Consider the following 20,649-nt stretch of genomic DNA (forward strand, 5'->3'; position numbering starts at 1 on the left):
GGCAGTATGTAGCGGAACAGAACATTGAGAACCTTAAATGGTCCTTGAGAATTGAGCTTATAAAAATGCTTGTGGATGAATTGTTAATTTTGAAAATTATTAATACAGTAGTGAATTATTTCTACAATAACCATTTTCAAAATTGATAAACATTTTGTAGATATGAGGACTAAGATATCAGCTGGCAATATTTGTTCTTATGAAGAAACATTGTCAGCCTGATAGCTTTAGTTATATTTCTTCAAATTCTTAAGATTCCGTGTCTGAATTCTTAAGAGAAATTTATACATATATTCACAAAAGATTTATACTTGTCTTTTGAAATTAATGAATTGTATTGGATTAAATTTGATTTATGAATTAATCATTTGTACAACTTTGTTCATTTTTTCAAAAGGTGGTTTTGTGAGAATACGGGCGAAGGGACAGAGCCCTCTAATTGTTGGATCAGCGAGATCCGTTCATAGCATCACTGATGGCTTTTTATCGAGTGGCGAGGGAGTTGAGAAAGTCAACAGGTGTCTGTGCAAGCAATGATAGACAGGTTCACAGGTTAAACAAACAAATAAGGAGTTTATTATATAACTAATCTAATTTACAGGAGCATACATAAAGAATTAAATGATTAAATGCGGATAACATATAAATCTATCGGTAAAGGTGATCAAACTAGTCACTATGCCGCATGCCTAACCTCTAGAGTGAGAGAGAGAGTTTACAAAGGTTTCTGCCCTCAAATATATCTCAACATGCTGTTGGATGACTGTATGCAATGATCATTCTAGAATATGGAAGCTGGAACAGTCCTATGTCTTCTAACTGCTTATTCTCGGACAGGACCGGGACAGGAGACACAATATAAAAATATGTTTAATATTAATGTCCATAATTATTTGTATCTGATATATTTTCTGTTAACTAATAATAATAATAATTTTTAATGATTAAATATCACTTTATTTTAAAAATTTTTATATAATTCTCAATTTTTCCAGTGTTAAGTTCTTATAATGACTTTTTATGTAGATTTTTATGGTTATAATAATTGCTGAAGTCCATTAGGTTTTTTAAAATTAGCATTTACAAGTGTTAATTTTATATACAACATAAGTTAATCAAATACAAAAGTTTAAATTGATATGTTTGTTTTAAAATTGGATATTTCAATTAAAAATTTTTTTTAATTTTATAGAAGAAACAGATGGATATTATGCAGTTGCAGTTACAAGGATTTCTACTCGGCTCGATTATTTGAGAGATTTAAAAGGTAAAAGAGTCTGTTTTCCTTCGGTGGGGCAGCTGGGAGGATGGATAATTCCTATAGCAAGATTAATAGAAGAGGACGTGTTGCCGATAAAGTATTGCAATAATATAATTAAATCTGCGGCAGAATTTTTCGGTCCCAGTTGCACGCCTAATTCTTTAATCGATAAATATAACCCAACAGGTGAGTGAAGTGTCTGTCAGCAAAAATTTTAATTATTATATGAGATTTGCAGCTAAAACAGAGTCTGACATCTTTGTACAACCAACCATAAGATAACATTGGCATGTCTGATGTGTATAATGTATTCAAAAAGCCAAATTGAATACTGGGTTGATTTGAGGCTTAGTTGTCAAATTCTGTTTTAATTGCTGTGAGTACAAATTAATTTGTTTATGTTTAAGTTTATTTAATTTTTATTTAAGGTGACAATCCTCAAAAATGTGCGAACTCTGCGAAGGTAAAAAGAGTAACCGTTGCAGTGGAAACAATAAATATGCTAATTTCGAAGGTGCCTTTAATTGTTTGTTGAATAATGGAGAGGTAGCTTTTCTAAAAGACAGCACCGTTCGTGAAATGACAAGTCAGCGCAATTACAGGGGACCTCCTGCATCCGAATTTAAACTAGTCTGCCCATTCAATAGAAAAGAGACATCCGCTCCTGTCGACGACTTTCGTTCGTGTAATTGGGGTTATGTACCTGCTCATGTTGTTGCAGTTAGTTCCGTTCTCCTGCCAGAAACAAGAAAAAGATACCAAAGATTTTTAAAGGTTGCACTGACATTTCAGTTATTTAATAAATAGTAATGAGTTGTGTTAATTAATATATTTCTAAAAACATTTTCAGCTTGCAGTTAAGTTATTTGGTAGAAATAATCCGTATTCTAGCAACTGGAATCCCGATTATCCTCCTCCTCCTCCTTCTCATTTCAATGCTTCATATAGAGGAGGTTCTAACTATTACCCTTACAATAGAAGAAGCCTTTCATCAAACAGTGTGTCTGAAAAATCTTTTCAACTATTCAAATCGGGAACCAGAGATGATCGCGATCCATACAAAAACAGCACCAATCTTCTGTTTCTAGACACAACTACTAATTTAGTTGCTCTAGATGCCACCAAACAGATATTTGCTGGATATCTTGGTGAGTTGTTTAAACAAAATTTTCACATAGCTTTAAACTTTACAAGTAAATTCTCTGTAATTATTCTCTTCTTAGGAATAAAGCAAGATTTATATAAAACACTACAAAAATGTCCTTTTTCACCTGCTAAATTGTGTGTAGTGTCAGTTGCAGAATAAAAGAAATGCAATAAGATGAGAGTAAGTTATCAATTTATATGTTTATTGTTTACAAAACTAATATTTCTATATAAGCATTTATTTTATTTAAAATAAATTTTTTCTTTTACATGTAGACAGCATTTAGAGCAAAAATGTTGAAACCTGACTTAGTTTGCATAACTGGTCACAGTCAAAGAGATTGTATGCAGTTGATCAAGGATGGTCAAGCAGATTTAACAGTGTTAGATGCGGGTGATATTTATCATGCAGGACAGTAAGTTATTACATCATTTCATTAAAATTTTCTAAACTTGTACTTTTTACTATTATTATTATTTTAAAGCAGATATTCTTTGACTTAAAAGGCAGTCAATTTACAATTCTTGTACTTACGACGGACCTTTAAATGGCAGTTTAGGTATTTTCAAATAATAATGAATAGATTCTCAGCTATTTTTAATGTAGTTAAGAGCAATGTATAATGCCACTTAATGTAGCTACAATGCTCTATTCCAAACAACAATCCACATTAAAGCCTGAAATGCACAAAGATTCATAATCAAAATCCTACTTTAAGTATGCAAATGTCTTCTAATTGTTTGGATAAAAAACATCCGCCTAAATACGATATATGTATTCCAAAAATAATTTTTTTTAAAAATTGCTCATGGAATGAAAGATTTAAACGATAAATATTACGTTAGTAAAAAGTCATAATGACAAGAACACTTGAAATTCACAAAAAATAGAAGAAACACTGAAATGAATTAAAAGTGTCTTCATATTTCATCCCTTCCTACACCTCAGAAACATAATTTACTCCATGGTTTCTTCTGTCTTTTAAGTGACTTCCTAAGGAACATAATAGTCTCATGTCAGAGTCAACCTTTTATGTTTTTGAGGTGTAGGTAGGGATGAAATATGAAGTTACTTTTAATTTATTTTAGTGTTTCTTTTATTATTATTTTTTTTTTTTTGAATGTTGAGAAATGTAATTTTAAATGATTTAATATTTAAACAATTCTATTTAAAACTAAAATATATTGATTAAAGATAATTTATGTACTATATATACTTGAGTAATAGTTGATCCCCTATTTTTGGCCAAAAATCCTGGAATTTTCCATAGGTCCCTAAGTCTACACTAGTATTTCATGGACAACAGGTCAACATTTGCCAGAATTTTTTCCATTGAAGGCACTGCAAGTGCATCTAGTTTTTCAGGATAAGTAGTGCTCTTTATAAAAGTTTATATTGTTTACAATGTTGAAAAGCACCATTCTGACTCTGCTTTATCATCATGAGGATTTTTGCCAATTTCATAATTCCATTAACAATTGTAAGAACACCATCTACCAGTAGATATTTTCTAAAATGCGTTTCATTAACTCAATCTGCAATATTCATGCATTTTGGATCTAAAATATACAGTATTTTGGATGCTGTTGGATATTGGAGCAAGAAAAATTTTTACTAAAACAATCTAATGAATAATAATAAATTATGGCCAGAAATGACAGAGGCAGGGGTCATCTCAGCAGAGGTGCCATCAACATAATGACGCGTGACATGTCGGTGCAAACACACACACAAATCTACAACTACAGTTTAAAATTTCTCTGTCATTTTACATAAAAATGCCCTCCAGAAAAAATAACAAATATATGGTAACATTTAAACTAAAAGTGTTTGAAGTTGCCGAGAAGACAAATAACTATGTAGCAGCAGGGGAATTTTGTGTGTTGGAGAAACTTGTGAGAGACTAGAGAAAGATATGAAACAAACTTCAGACAATACCAAAATGAAAATAGAAAAAGAAAACATAGCAAGTGGCCACAAAGTTGCAGAGTGGGCACTTGAAAATCATCAAGATGGAAGGTGTGTTACTTGTGCAGCCATTTGTGAGGTCCCAGACAGGGTCCAAAATCATGTTAATTGCATTGACTATACAGAAATTGTTAAAACAAAAACCAAATGAAAGTTATGTAAGAAAGAGAGGAAAAATTCTGTAGTTATCAAAATAAATGCAACATGGAGATAAACAAGGAGTCTCTAGGCAACTCGCACATGTTAGATCATAGATGAATGTCAACCTGGAAAGATGAAACTCTGACACCAATACTCATATACAACAGATTGAAGTTAGGGTTAATTGGGAAAAGGAGAAAGTTTGACAGTCAAGGAGACATCATCTGAGATTATTTCCTTAATTCTGACATTTTAGAATTTTAACAATGGGCTAAAATACAAGTACAAGTTTCTTGGTTGTATCAACAGTTCCCAGTCAGAGTTGAAGGATGGTGTCAGGTAGATCATCCAAAGCAGACCTTAATTGCAACCTGAACCAATCTGTATTTACGTGGAGAGAGACCAAAAAGTGAGACAAGGAAATTAGGACTAATCAAAATAAGGGATTTGGGTAGAAAATCAATAAAAACCCTGAATCTCAAGGTCAAAAGGAGAGTTCCTTGTTAATTGTGTTGCATGACAAATCTATGTTGTTTAGTGAATGAAATGTCTGCCAGTATCCACAGTGCCATCGAAGCACTAACCCGGATCGCCTGCTCTTCTTGACAGACACATCTTCTTCTTCTCCAGCACCATTGTCTTGTAAGTGCCATAAGACTCTTATCTGTCTCCACAACTACTCCAGTTTGCAAGTAAATGAGTGACTGTCCTCTGTGCTGAACAACAACTGCGAAGAAAAAAAACATACACAAAGGGAGGCATCGTGAGGGCTCCATCATTGCTTTTGATCTGTGAATGGATCGTTGATTCATGGAAGGAACTAAAAGTTGACACTGTTGTAAAATCATTCAAGAAATATGAAATTTTGAGAAGAAAACATTTCATTTAGAAATCAGTTGGGCTTCTGATACTGATTTGGTACATTGGATTCTAGCTTGAATTTCAGCCCCTCAAAAGTTGTATCCATATAATAGTTAACCCCATAAATTTTACCTTAAAAAATAATCTAAAAAATTCAACTTTTACACTAGTAAAAGTCAAATTTTTTAGATCATTATCACTACCAAAAATGTTTTGGAAGAACAAACTGATTGGTTCCTTGATTGAAGATGAAATGTGTTAGCAATGACTAAACAGGTTATATTAATTATGTAAGTTAAAGTTCAACTTTAACTGTTCTTCAGTTTATAACTTTTTATTTATGTTTTAAAAAACTCTTTGCCCTTCCAAGAAATTACTTAATTGATATGATGAAAAGCTGCTAATTTTTGTTGTTTATACAAAAATGAATAGGATAAAGTTCAAACTAGTAATCCTTCAAATTGAAAATGCATTGGTTAATTTGTTTATAGTCATTTGATACATCAAACACATTACAGTTTATAAGGTTGTCTCAGTTTTGCTTATTATGGATAAATTCAATCTGCAACAGTGTTGGATACATGTATGAAGATTGGGAATAATGTCCCAACTNGGGGTACAATCTAGAGATATGACATGTCACGGGGTACGCTAATGAAAAAAGGTTGGGAACCACTGCCATAGAGACAAAGTGTAAGGCTTGTAGAAAAGCTTTTCTAAGAATATTTCCAAGCCTTTCTCATACAAGAGAAAATGGGAAAAGAGCATTGGGATATTGTTGGGGAATTAGGTATAAGTTTATAGAAACAAGGGAGCAGTGGCTTGAAAAAGTTTGGGAATCATTTCTCTATGTTTATTTTTTATGTAATTCAAAATTATAACAAGAATATAAGAAATGATCAGAGTAGAAGTGAATGATATGATCATGATCATGTTTAAATTAAATAGCAAAAATTTATTTTAAAGCTATCATTTACATATAACATACTCCTACTTTTAAACCCATGTTAGCATAAGAGACATTCCGATTTTCAACGCTGATTAAGCACCGATTTCAATGTTCTTTTTTTCAACATTGAAGTGGTACTGTTGTCAACACTGATGCAACACACTCAGCACTCAACAGCTATGTTGACCACTACTTTCCAATGGGTTATTGGTGCAACATGTCGAGACTGAGACTACCTCGACTATTGAACGACTCAAATGAAAATGAGATTTAAAATCTTCCATAGAATATAAAAGAACTATCTCTTCTTCATATCCTATTATTTTGGCTTTCTTTCTCTTTATATTTTCTTGCACAGCTGCTACATTTATATGTAGAAACAGTTTGTTGCCTGTTTCACTTTCCTTTTGTATGAAATCATTGCATTGGCACTAAAAATATTGCAAAATGCTGTAACAGCAGAAATGATACACTTCTCTTCCATCTTGCTGAGAATGGAATTATGGAAACTAAGCATTTCATACTCAAAGTTGGAATGTTGATGATGATGTCAAATTGTTGGTTTCAACACTCGTGTTGAAAATTGGAATGTTACAATAGGCATGGCAAGAAATTAGGATATGTGACAGAAGAGAATATTACAAGTTTTTCTGATGTTATCAACATAAATGTATTTCTATCACTATCATCTAATGAATACAAATTTCTTTCATGTTCTCATTGTAATCAATTAATTTGTCTTAAGCAATGTATTTTTCCTTTACATTTAAACCATAAAATGTAAAAACATCAACAGAATTTATTCCTCAATGTACCCAATCCATCTACAATATACAGAGCATTGAACAATGAAAACCCTCCCATGTAAGAAGTGCAATCTGAAGATATATGTATCTTTAAGTTACAGTTCTATTGAAAACTTGATATATGCATAGAATTAAAATTAAATTTGTTGTAGAAATAAACTTTATGCTAAAAGCAGAATTGTGGTTATATTGCATGCATGCAAGGCCATAGGAACAGGCTCAGCTAATTTGGCCATGGTCAGACTACTTTTTGCTGCAACATTACAAATATAGTTCTAATTTCAAATATTACCTTACTATTACCTATTACTATGCAATACTGTCAGACCAAACCAATTGCCTTTTCCATAGTGGAGAGTATTATCCCCTATGGAAAAACATCAGCAACACAAATATCCCTACCCAGGAAGATTTAGACATTAGAAAAGTTGAAATTAGTTTGATGAGATACGGCACGACACAGGTGATCTGCTAAAGAGAGTGTCTCCCTGGAAGACTCTAAAGGAAACCGGTCCCTATTTAGGTGTCAGATAAGCAAAGAAAATCCATGACCAACAACAAGTGCTGTAGTTTTATCTACATAGCCACTAGTGACCCAGTTATTTCAAGTAAAAACTTGAAATAACTAGGTCAGAATTGAAACTAAAATCTTTATGAAGAATCTAGGAGACTATGGCAACCACTCTCCATTTTCAGGCTGCACCACTTTTTCTCTCTTTCTACAGCCCCTGGATATATATGCATGTATGTAATCCATGTAATTTCTATGGATATAACTTTAATCTATTTAATGAACTATTATACATATTTTCTATGAAACATTTTATTATGGAGAGGTGTATGTCTGTTCCTCAAAATATAATTATATTTATAAATGCAAAAATTAGATTAGTTTAGTTTAGTTTGTACACAAGAAAATTTACAAAATGATAAAAGTTGATATTTTGTGCTTTTACAAAAAACAATGCCAGTTAGTCTTTGAGAGAAGATTCTTGTAGTCTATCGACTAAAAACTAAATGTTATGGCAGAGGGCATTAGTAAGGGAAGTGGTTTTTGGCAATTTGACACCTTTTCGGTTAGTCTGACTGGTTTTATTGTATGCTCGTGCTATCGAGGAATAAAGGCTACTTAGACTTGTTCCTGTGTGTTTTATTATTTATTACTCTAGGTTTAACATTGGCAATAAGAGTGGGATTATTTTAATCTTCTGGAACATATCCAGCACACAAAGCTGATGACAATTTGAATGTATGCTAGTGAACATCTTGCCATTTTCTTTTTCCTTCTCTCTCACATCTCATCATAGTGACCATTGGCTCAGTACAACCTTTTGGTATCGATCAGCCAAGGACTTGGGACATGTATGTAGAACAATTAACATGTTTTTGCAAAGCAAACAACATTGTCGATGACAACAAAAAGAGAACAACACTTCTTGCCTCCTGTGGTCTTGAGACACTTGGGATTCTACGTTCTTACGGTTCCAATCAGCCTTGACAAAGGACATATGACCAATTATTGACTCTTCTCAAGAATTATTTTTGTCCCAGGCCACCAATAATCTACCAATGTTTCCAATTTCAAAAAAGAGTGTAGAAGGAAGGCGTGTCTAAGTTCTTATGTTGTCATCTGTAACGCCTTGAAGATGATTGCAGTTTCAGAGACGTTGTGCAAACATCTTTGCGGCCAATATGTTTGCAGATTTTGGGATGAAGTTTCATAGAGGAGCTTATTAGCAGAGTCAGACCCAAAATTCAATGACTCTGTCAAATTTTCCCTCGCAGCAGAAATTGCCACCAACAGGAGCAGAGAAATCTGTGCCGAGCATACTACTGATGGAGTGCATTCTTCTACCATTTCTGTCATACAGATAGGCCAGAAACAGAAATAGGGTGCCAAGAATTTCTCAAAATCAAGCTCTCAGCTAAAACCTTGTAGTAGTTGTGGTGGTGCACACCTGAGAAATAAATGCCCACATCTAAATGCTAAATGTCACTACTGCAAGAAAACTGGACATATAGTGTGTGTCTGTAGTGCTAAAAATGCACCAGAACCATCAGTATCTCTACCATATAAAAGGAAAAAGAGACCACTAAGAATAGCTGCCTTCACAAACAATGTTGGGATTGTACTATCGTACACTGTTAACAACTTTGGCCCAACTACATCTCATAACTGTAAGATCACCATTCAACTCAATGGCCATCCATATCAGTTAGAAGTAGACTCTGGTTCTGACTATACAATTATCAGTGAGGACAAGTTCATGTCCGTGGCCTAAGAAAACACTCAAGTTACAGCCATGGAATTCATGGAGCACAAGTTCCCTTTGTGCTCCATGAATTTCAGTGTAAATCAATTAGCATTAAAAGACAGTGTACCGTTCCAGTCTCATACAATGGATATGCATATCAACTCCAACTATTTGTTGCAATTGATTGTAACCTTCTCGATATGAACTCGTTTGAATCATTAGGAATTAAATTGTGTGGTGTCAATGCTGTTTCCTGTGACAATATCACAAGGATCATTGAAGATTTTTTCACAAGTATTCAATGGGAAACTGGGCAAATACAAGGGTCCTCCAGTATCATTACTGGTGGACTCAACAAACCCACCAATCCAAATGAAAGCATGTCCAGTTCCACTTGTTCTCCATCCAAAAATTGAAGCAACACTTGCTGCTCTATTGAGAGGTGTCCTCAAACCTATTGAAGATCAACTGGGCTACACCAGTTGTGCCTGTTATGAAACCATCTAATGAAATAAGACTTTTATGGTGATTATAAAGTAACATTTAACAAAACTTTTAGAGCACATCTGTATCCAATTCCACTTGTGGTCCATCTATTGGCATCTCTCCCACCTGCAACAATATTTGCAAAGTTGGACTTGGCCTAGGCATATCTACAACTACCTGTGGATGATGCCTCAGTACGGCTACAATCAATCATCACTCACTGAGGAGCATACAAGGTAAATTATCTTCAGTTTGAAGGTAGTGTACTCCAGTAGTATTCCAGAGTTTAGTAGATATACTCCTCTCCATATTTTGATGACATCCTCATCTGTACTGCTAACAGGGATGAATTTGCATCAACACTTCATACTGTCTTCCAGAAATGATCAGATTATGAGTTACACATAAACAAGGACAAGTGTCTATTTGGTGTCTCAAATGTTGAGTTTTTAGGCTATCAAATTGATAGTGATGGGCTTCATCCAGCACTGTCAAAGGTGACTGCAATCAGAAAGGCTCCTGTTCCAAATTGGAAGGAACTCTAGGCTTTTTTTGGGTTAGTGAACTTTTATGATAATTTTCTGCACCACAGGACCATTATTGCAGCACCATTACACCAACTACTGACAAAGGATGCATCCTGGAAATAAACAGAATATATCAAAGAGCCTTCAATGAACTAAAAACCCTCCTTTCACCAGAAAATGTACTTGTTTTCTTTGACAGCACCAAGGCAATCACATTCATATGTGATGCATCACCTGAAGGCATAGATGCAGTTCTGTTTACATTCACAGGATAGAAAAGAATCACTTGTGGCTTTTGCATCCTGCACACTAACAAAGACTGAACATGGTTATGCACTCATTGATAAGGAAGCTCTTGCTGTTGTGTATGGAGTAAAACGTTTTCATCATTTCCTTTTTGGAACAAAATTTTCTATTTATACAGACCACAAACCGCTTTTGGGACTATTTATGACTGATCAGCCAACACCATTAATTCTTTCACCCAGCATGCTGCATTGGACACAGATTCTCAGTGCATATGATTATAAACTGAAGTACAAACCAGACAGAGAAGTAGCAAATGTGGATGCACTGAGTTGCTTACCACTTCACGAGGATGTACCACCAGCCAGCGAAGTTCTATTTCTGGAGCAACTTGACACTTCACCAGTCACAGCTTCAGACATTGCATCATTAATTGCTAAGGGTCCACTGTTGAAATGTGTTCATCACTACATACTGACTGGTTGGCCTGATAGAAATCCATGTGAAGATCTTTCTGCATTTTTCAGTCATTTTACTGAATTGTCACTGTACAAGGAATGCTTGCTATGGGGAACTAGAGTGATAATCCCATATCAGCTACAGAAGAAAATTCTGAATGAACTTCATATTGCCTACCCTGGTATTATGAGAATGAAGGCATTGGCATGATCATATGTGTGGTGGCCATGCAACAACTATGAGATTGAATTAATGGTTAACACCTGTCAAGATTGTCAGAAAAATCACTCCTCATCTCCTAGAGCCCATTCACCTGTGGGAAAACCCAACAAGACCATTGTCTCATCTCCACATAGACTTTGCAGGTCCATTTCTAGGAGAAATGTTTTTAGTAGTAGCAGTAGAAGTAGTAGATGCAACATCAAAATGGTTAGAGGTTAAGTGCATGATGTCTACTACAACAGCAGTGATTAAGATACTGTACTTCAAGAAATACAATCAAACACCAAACAATTTGCTGAGCTTATTATAAATTTACTGTTCAAACGTTTTCAGCCTACTTCTAATAGGCCATCCTCAAGACTTTACTGTTCTACAATCGAATACAAAACTTTCAAATAAATTTTAAATTTAAACTTTTAACATATTTTTAAACATCTTTACAAAGTATTATATACTTAACTAAAAAAAATTTTTAACATACTATATAATAAATATAAAATTAATATAACAAAAAATATACATTAAACTAGTAAAATATATCCTCCATAAGTTTACGGGTTTTTAAAATAAATTTAAATTCATAAATTTAAAATTTATTTGAAAGTTTTGTATTCGGTTGTAGAACAGTAATATCTTGAGGATGGCCTATTAGAAGTAGGCTGAAAACGTTTGAACAGTAAATTAATAATAAGCTCAGCAAATTGTTTGGTGTTTGATTATATTTGTAAGTAAACTGCTGAGGAAGTGATAGTAGTACTTTAAGAACTGATGACTAGTCACAGTATACCCAAAAGTACTGTATCAGACAATGGACCACAGTTTACTTCAGAGGAGTTTTCCATTTTCTCAAGGTCCAATGGCATTCACCAGACACGCATTGCATCCTACTATCCACAAGGGAATGGATTGGCTGAGTACATGGTCTGTTCTACAAAAGGAGTCATTGAAAAAAATAATGCACAGGGATTGGTCCAAAAAACAATCTCAATTTCTGTTACAACAGCACATCACTCCTTTTGCAAGTATGGGGTGAGCCTAGCAAACATGCTCTTCAAGCAACATCTGCAAACATGCACCTTGACTTTGTGCACCAACCGACACTACCCTCTACAAAAAAACTCAGAACCGAGGAAACAGATATGCATCCTTAAAAAACATGCACCTGTCTACATCTGTAGGACAGGAGGGAACTCAGAACGGATCCCAGCTGTCATGACTCATCATACGGGGCTGATGAGCTATGAGATGCAAACACCACAAGGCTCCCAACACAGATACATAGATCAAATAAGATATTGCTCTCTCATGATACAATGGAAAATGGGCTACCAAACGTGAAACTGGAATCAAGTATAGTCCCACCAGACCATGTCAAGTTGGATCACAGCTATGCAGCTCAGCACTCGCCACAGCCACATCATGCAGTTTTCTCTCCAGCATACCTGCAAGACTTCAAACATAGGAGGAAGGGGTATCAACTGAAAAGTAAGAGTCGTGGCAGAGGGTATTAGTAAAGAAAGCAGTTTTTGGCCATTTAGTGTCTTTTCAGTTAGTCTGATTGGTTTTATTGTATGCTCATGCTTTCAAGGAATAAACGATACTTGGACTCGTTCCCATGTGTTTTATTGTTTCTTACCCCAGATATAACAATTATCTCATCTCCAAGAATCAAAATAAACTAGATTAGTTAGTTCTTAAGCCTCTTTATTAAAAAAACCCCCATAGGATCATCATTAAATTAAGAACATGTTTGGAATTCTGTACAAACACAGACAAGACAGAAAGATTCAATCAAAAAAGTCCGGCCAATTAAAAAAAAAGGTAACCATTCTTTTTATCCTTCATCTAGTTACATAACGATAAATACATTCACGTTTTAGTTACAGAATATATTTAATATATTCCACTTTACACCAATTTCTTTGCTTGGAAAAAGCTTTTTAAGTGTTTCATCTGCCAAAAGCCCATGAGAACAAGCATGGCAGTCTGGATAATTGACCACCACAACACTCTCTGGTTCGTACTTTCACTGGTGTGTCTGAATCGCTCTTCACGATACTGCAAATAAACAAAATTGATGTGATAAAATCCTAAATAAGCAATACCATTTTCAAATAATCCATCTGTAATTACCCTCTGATAGTTTTGTTCTTTCGTGATCTGTTCTACTTGATCTAAAAGTTGACGGACTCGCAACTGTAATTCCGTAAGCTTTTCTTTCTGAGCAACGTTTCCATAATCGACTGCATGCTCTCCGACTTGAATGTCCAAGTGTACACGCTTAAAATATATATTTATTTAGTCTTAGATTGAAAAATAAATTTTAAAAGAGACATGTTTTGATTATATAAAAATTGCTCACCAGCTGACTTCCACTGAACCATTTCGAAGAGTTTGAATAGAGACAGATGACATGCTCCCCGGGAGAGCTGGAAGTGAATGTGAATCGACCCTCTGAACTGTACATTTTTGAGAGAATTACTTTGCCACTGGGATCCTGAATTTCCACATGCATTCCAATGCCAGGACTAGAGGGCATGAAGCCTCCAGTCTTTGGATCGTGCAGTTCACATTTGTAATTTCCTGAAAATAATTGTTTAAATTAAACATTTTACAGATATTGATTAAGTTTAATCTTGTCAACAAATTAATGTTTTTTTTTTTATATAAATAAAAATTGAAAACCTTAATTTATTATTTTTTAAACTCTGATATTTTACTTTCAGAATTGTTGCTTGTCAACAAAACAAGGTATAAAAGTACAAATTTAGAATACAAAAAGCAAGTTAAACTTTCAAAGTATCGTGTTCAAAAATTGAGACCCATTGCACATCTATTCAACCAGAATAGAAACCAAAAACTGTTGCAATCCATCATTTAATTTTGAAAAGCAAACATATTCAGCTAATTTAACTAGTCCTCTTCAAGTCTGAACTACACATAGGATTTCAGAAGAATGGTTTAAAATAATTTGAACATAAGGCACATTCTAATAAAATAAACAAATAACTGTGCACCAACATCAAACCATACTAATAATATCATTAACTATACAAATTCATAATGGTGTTACATAGAATAACAGCTCTAAGATAATCTATTGAATAGAAATTTCCATGTATTGTAAAGGTTTTTAGTTCTGATCCTATTGTCCAGCTGGATATCACTTTTGTTTTTCATTTATTCAACTTCATTAAAAAAATTTTATATTTATAAAATAATTCTTACCCTTTGCAAAATATAATTACAGAACATTCAAACACTATTTGAATGTATTTAATGGCATATTTTATGATTTGAAAACTAAATTTAAAAATTTATACATTTCTAAAATCACTGGAATATGAATCTTGAAAAAATGAAAACATATTTGTTCGTTTCTTTGTTTTGTTAGTTACGGCAATGCTACACTTGGGTGATCTGCTAGAGGGAAATGCCTTCTGGGAGGTCTTTTAAGAGTAACTATTTAGACATTAAAGACGTGGAGTAAACCTGGAAAACTCCACATGGCCAGTGGTCTTGGCAAGGCACAAACCCATGACCAAACTACCAGTGTTCAGGGAATGGAACCACTTGGACACTGGTAGGTCAGGATAATATGTCCATTATATACAAAGGAGTTTCATATACAATCACCATTTAACTTTGTTATATCATGGATTTTATTTTTACAAAATCAGAGATTTGGTAGATTAAATAATCAGTGACAAGTTTTCATTCTTCTAATATCTACAGAAATCATCATTCAGTTATTTTTGTTAAAAGTCAATTAAACATAATGAAAACAATCTTTAATTCATTCCTCCCTTTATTCATAGATTCTATTTAAGAGTATTAAGTTTTATAACAAAATGGTTTTAAAGATAAAATCTGAAATTCCAAAAATATTAAATCAGCAATAACAGCAGTAATTAATACTGATCACATTTTCTGAGTCAACAAACAATTCTATTTATAACACAATGTTCCAAAGTGAACTGTCAATTGAAGACACGAGTGGATAACAGCATTATGTTACAAAATCATCATACAATCATTCAAAACCCAATCGTCCTGAACGTATATTTTATCTGTATTTCGCATATCACCAAAGGTCTCAGAAATTAAATGACATTGTAACACACTCTGACTTGCTATTTTCTGGATATATTTACATCAAAATAATTACATAATAAAAATGTGAACAACAATGCATTCAAAACTTTGATTCTGTGAAGTCCAGCTCAAACTAGGCAATATCGCAGCAAACTGGTTGGAGATAACATCAAATAAAATTCATTCAATCTTCATAGGTTTGATCACTGATTTTCATCATTTTGTGAACCAATTATCAAGCAACAAATTAGAGGAGTACACAAAACATTCCCTGGTTTTTTTGAACTGTCAGGAGTGATATCACAAGGGGTGACATCAGATTATTGAAGGAAAACAGTCACATGACTATACAAATTGTCTCTGACACCAACTATTATGTGCAGAGCTTAACATAACAGCTTCTTTCAATTGTGTCTTCAATTGTTATTAAGTCTAGACTTAATACTTACTCAGCTTTCTTGAATTTTTTTTAAAGATTGATATTCTATCTTTAAAATTTTGTATCACATCACAAAAAAGAAATTTATTAAAGTGAGTAACCATTAAACATTTAATAAATTCCAGATTTACATAAGACGGATAAGTTAACTTTTATCCAATTTTCCAGATTGACTTAAAGGTGTAGCTTGCTCAACAAAACAACAAACTTTGTTTTAAATATATAAATATTCTGTTCATTGTAGCTCCAAGTATATAAATGGTATTTACTTATAAGTAAAATAAATTGGACTAAAATCTGTGGTATAACATTCATCAGCACTCCAAAATTTCAGATAAAACAACTGATTTGTCAAAATTGAAAATGTTATGATATAAAACAAATTCTTTAGTATTTTTGAACTTCTTGGTCCACCTTCTGTAAATACGTGGCATTTGGATTGTCTACATGCCCTTTAGATGGACCAAACACATCCAAAAGTATTAGAGAAGTTTTATTATTGACTGTAATAAAACAATTTACAAGAACTTCTATCATAATTTTTTAAAAAAAGAAGCAAAATCTTGACAGATTATTATTATATCAAAAAAATTTTCATTTCTTGTATTATTTTAATGTAAAAATAAAATCATTCACAAATGAGGCAATGTAAGAGTGAAGAAGTACACAGGTGGCAAAATTAAAGGATAGCACATGTCGATAAAAGATCTGACCAATCATCTATGTCAACTGTCGAGGTCAGTCAGATCAGTTGGACTAATTGTCAATGCAAACAACTGCCTCCTTTATATATTATAGAGCAAAGAAAAGTACAAACTAAATCTGTTTCTTCCATTTTTTTGTATTTTGATTATTTTAAATCTTTCTTAAACTCAAATTCAAAATTGAAATACTATTTCAAAGATGAATAAAATTACTCACTCTCACAGAATTAAATTACAAAAATTTAAATGGACCACCAAACCTTTCTTGATAAATTTACAATATCATCATTAAATCCAGGGCTGGACTAAAAACTAAAATGCCCATGCAAGAAATCAAACTGCCCCCTTCTCAGATCATTACTTCCGTCGATACAAGTTTACTTCTGTGGCATGTGATTTGTGGTGTTACATGCACTGATATCATTGGAGTGGTATAGAAATTACAATCTTACAGTAATTTTTTAAATGTTTCTCTTCTGGATTTGATATTTATTTATTTTTTTGCTGAGCAGACAGAATGTAGACACCCTTCAATTGCCATATTTACTAGATACTCCTGTGCAAATGCACAATTTGTTGAAGCCCAGTGAGTTAAAACCTGTATTTTATTACTCACATTACCTTAAACCATACTTTTTTTCTTTTTGCGTGTTGTTTCCATCTCACATTTTTTTTATTACTGGGTTTGTTATTTATTTGTTTTTCAGAGGACTGTCAATGTTGTCTTTGTAACATTGCGTGTATTTTAATTAATTAAATAAAAAAACATACATTAATTACACCACAAAAACACAATACAAATATTCAAACATGTTTAAAAAGATACCTATTAAGAATATGAATTTAGGATTTAAAAAATAAAAATTAATATATGTTAGCCAAAATATATATCAAAAAAGCAACTTTAATGATTTTATTCAGCTATATTTTGGTAATAATAAACAACACTTTTAGCCCATGACTATAAATTAGGTAGAGTTAGATAACCTAATAATAGGATTTAACAATTTGGAGGGCTTATCACACCAAGGCCAACAGAAAGAAGGACTAGAACTTTTACAAAAAAGCCAGTCTTTAATAATCACATTTCAAATTTAGATAAGGATGCATTTCGGGTACAAGGACCCCTCATCAGCTTACAAACACATGACAACAACATAATAATTATAACACCATATTTATATTAGTTGATACTTATTCGTCTCCATACAGCGGAATGTAATAAAATAACTCTTACTTTTAATCTTGTAATTAAGGTTGCCACGTGCAATGATTCAAATGATAAACAGCTCAAAAGAAGGTATTCGATTCTCAACATCCGGCTTAGTATTTATAGAAAAAGCCTGAGGAAGAGCTCAGAAGAAGCGTCGAAAATGTTTACTGACATAACACAACCACTCCAGTTACAAGGTTAAAAGCAAGAGTTATTAGAGAGGTTGCGGCCAACGTTTTGAGTGCGAAAACGTGTACGTCGGATGTTCAGCACCGCCTTCCTGTGAGTATAGAAGTTTGACAATGGCATTTGGAACGTCAGTGGAGTCATGCTTGACGTTCCAAATGCCATTGTCAAACTTCTATACTCACAGGAAGGCGGTGCTGAACGTCTGATGTACACGTTTTCATGTTGAAAACGTCGGCCGCAACCTCTCTGTTGTATTGGTTAACTATTGGTGTTATAATTATTATGTTGTTGCAATGTGTTTGTAAGCTGATGAGGGGTCCTTGTACCCGAAATGCATCCTTACCTAAATTTGAAATGTGATTGTTAAAGACTGACTTTTTTGTAAAAGTTCTGGTCCTTCTTTCTGTCAGCCTTGGTGTGATAAGCCCTCCAAATTGTTAAATCCTATTATTAAGTTATCTAACTCTATCTAATTTATATTTTGGTGGTTTGATACAAAGTTGGTTTAAAATAGATTTTATCCTACAGATAATGATTAGTGTGTTAAAATAAATGTGGTCAAAATTATGTAACAACTGCCGCCAAACCGATAATTCTCCTAAGCAAACCTAATTGGAAAATAAATTATCTTTATTACTCACAGTAAACTACAGTAACTTCAACTTCTAAATGCAAGAAATAAAACCAGAAAGACTTAGCTAAACCTACAGGTACAATTACACCCCCAAATGAAACATCAGGACCTGACCGGAGCCTTAGAACCTCATCCATAAGAGCAAAAAAGTCAAAGGAACCACATCTCTACACGAGACCCTCAGAGAAATTCGGATCTCCGAAATCAATCTACTTCTGGGTCACACACAATCGAGAGACAATCGGTCCGCCAAGACCACAGCACTTAACTATTTCGCACACTCGACCGAACCGGCTTTGATAAGTCCACTCTGCCATTTGAGGAGTACTCGACATTATATAATTTTAAGGGGCGTGGCGTTTGCCCCATGGGTTTCTCTCACCAAATAACACGATTACACGTGGAGTGTTAGTAAAGACAAGTGATGGGAGTTTCAACCAACACGGAGAACAGCCAGCAGTACCAGTACACGGTAAAAACTGATTTTTGGAGGCAAATATCTGGTGAAGGGTCAAACATAAAGGTACGGTACGGTTCCTTTGACTATTTTGCTCTTACGAATATGATCTAAGATCCCGACCGTCTCATTCAAAGTTTGAATTACGCTTTCGCATCTTACCAAACTACATTCTTCGACCAATCATTTAACAAAGTAGAAAAAAAAAATCTTTCAATACATAACACGTCTACCCGCGTACGTCGCCATCTTGAATCAGCGTGCGCTCAATATTAATTTCGTAGAATTTGATTAATGACCAAAACTTAAAATTTATTAACTTGCGCACGGTTGAATTTTAAATTCGTGTACTCGAAATTAAATTAACAAAAATATTTTGAATTAAACACCAACATTTAACACGCACAAATGGATATTTCTCGTCATTTCGATCGTTGACAGCAAAATAGTAGATCTTCATTCGTATTTAATTATATTTATGCATTAAATGCGTGAACACGTGGAAGCATTTTTACTTATTTGTGTAATTTACATGGAAAAATTAACAAGACTGTAAAATCACCTACCCACAACTAATGTTTCGTCGGGAATTTCTTCGATGAAACATTTTCTCTCTGTTTCCGAGATGTGGAAATATAACGCATTTAAAAAAGATATAAAATTTAATAATAAGAAAAGCGTCAAAACGTTAAAACAATTCATATTCCTTTGTACACGTGTCACTTGTACAAAATTCTCTGTAATAACAGCGATCCACTTTGGCCATCAGCGCCACCTCTCGTAAGAACGGAAAATTTATTATTTCTGTTTTTAAAATTTTAAATATTTTTTTTAACTAATATAAATTGTTATTATAATTTTTTATTTTTGTCTCTTTCCGCCTTTTGAGCACTAAGAAGCGAATTTTTGGGTCGTAATAGGAATATAAATTTTAACCCTTATACGAAGCCATTCACAATGGAAATTCACAATGGACTTGGAGCCTATCTTTCACTGCAAGCAAAAGCGCCGCCATAGACTTTTCGCCAAAAATGAACCGCCCCCCCGCTATCCTTGATTCTCGGATCTGGTCCCATCCCCCAGCACACATCAATACGGATCTTGGGCATCTTTTTCACTCAGACTCTCACTTGGAGAGCTCACGAAACTTATTTGCGCACGAAACTGACTCGTGCCGGCAATTTCCTTAAGTATTTCGCTACTCGCCGGAATGGTGCTAGAACAGACAACCTACTTCGGATGATGTATACCGTGATGTGCCCAATGGCGACCTTCGGTGCTAACCTGCTGGAAGGCGCGCCACCCACTACAATTCAACGTATTGAAAAACCACTCCACACTGCCCTCCGTATTGCATTGGGCGTCCCAAAAACCACCCCTATCATCTCACTATACACTGAAACGTCTTATATACCACTGCATATCAGGCTCCGCCAAAAAGCGTTGGCAAGCGCCATCACCCACATCTCCAGGGGCTCGCATAGCCCAATGCACTCGCTTTTCCAAATGGCACATGGCTTCGATCACTATCGCTGGCGCCAGTATCAGAAACCGTACATACACAGAATGATATCCCTTATAAGTCAGGAG

General features: G+C 34.0%; 2 protein-coding genes across 2 annotated transcripts; one reads left to right on the forward strand and one right to left on the reverse strand.

Annotated features, from left to right (window-relative positions):
- The first annotated feature begins 1,317 nt into the window (after nt 1-1,317).
- LOC111635865 lies at nt 1,318-2,821 on the forward strand. Its single transcript, XM_023380981.1, has 5 exons — nt 1,318-1,447; nt 1,690-2,035; nt 2,112-2,409; nt 2,485-2,588; nt 2,684-2,821. Exons 2-4 carry the CDS (start codon nt 1,706-1,708, stop codon nt 2,565-2,567), a joined length of 711 nt encoding a protein of 236 aa, XP_023236749.1. The 5' UTR covers nt 1,318-1,447; nt 1,690-1,705; the 3' UTR covers nt 2,568-2,588; nt 2,684-2,821.
- Nucleotides 2,822-13,137: 10,316 nt separating this feature from the next.
- Nucleotides 13,138-19,824, reverse strand: LOC111635864 (transmembrane emp24 domain-containing protein eca-like). Its single transcript, XM_023380980.1, has 4 exons — nt 19,626-19,824; nt 13,691-13,911; nt 13,462-13,608; nt 13,138-13,386 (listed from the first exon to the last, which is right to left on the reverse strand). Exons 1-4 carry the CDS (start codon nt 19,759-19,761, stop codon nt 13,237-13,239), a joined length of 654 nt encoding a protein of 217 aa, XP_023236748.1. The 5' UTR covers nt 19,762-19,824; the 3' UTR covers nt 13,138-13,236.
- Nucleotides 19,825-20,649: the final 825 nt, after the last annotated feature.

Source organism: Centruroides sculpturatus, unplaced genomic scaffold, assembly GCF_000671375.1.
Source record: "Centruroides sculpturatus isolate CEXI.00-Female unplaced genomic scaffold, Cexi_2.0 scaffold816, whole genome shotgun sequence".
In the NCBI taxonomy this organism is placed as follows: Eukaryota; Metazoa; Arthropoda; class Arachnida; order Scorpiones; family Buthidae; genus Centruroides; species Centruroides sculpturatus.

What these genes read in the sequence shown, in the direction of transcription:
- LOC111635865 (XM_023380981.1), top strand. Translation starts at nt 1,706, where the DNA reads ATGTGCGAACTCTGCGAAGGTAAAAAGAGTAACCGTTGCAGTGGAAAC. An exon ending in GATACCAAAGATTTTTAAAG is followed by an intron (nt 2,036 to 2,111) that starts GTTGCACTGACA and finishes AAACATTTTCAG; the next exon opens with CTTGCAGTTAAGTTATTTGG. An exon ending in GATATTTGCTGGATATCTTG is followed by an intron (nt 2,410 to 2,484) that starts GTGAGTTGTTTA and finishes TTCTCTTCTTAG; the next exon opens with GAATAAAGCAAGATTTATAT.
- LOC111635864 (XM_023380980.1), bottom strand. Translation starts at nt 19,761, where the DNA reads ATGAATTGTTTTAACGTTTTGACGCTTTTCTTATTATTAAATTTTATA. An exon ending in CGACGAAACATTAGTTGTGG is followed by an intron (nt 13,912 to 19,625) that starts GTAGGTGATTTT and finishes AATTATTTTCAG; the next exon opens with GAAATTACAAATGTGAACTG. An exon ending in AAGAACAAAACTATCAGAGG is followed by an intron (nt 13,387 to 13,461) that starts GTAATTACAGAT and finishes GTTTATTTGCAG; the next exon opens with TATCGTGAAGAGCGATTCAG.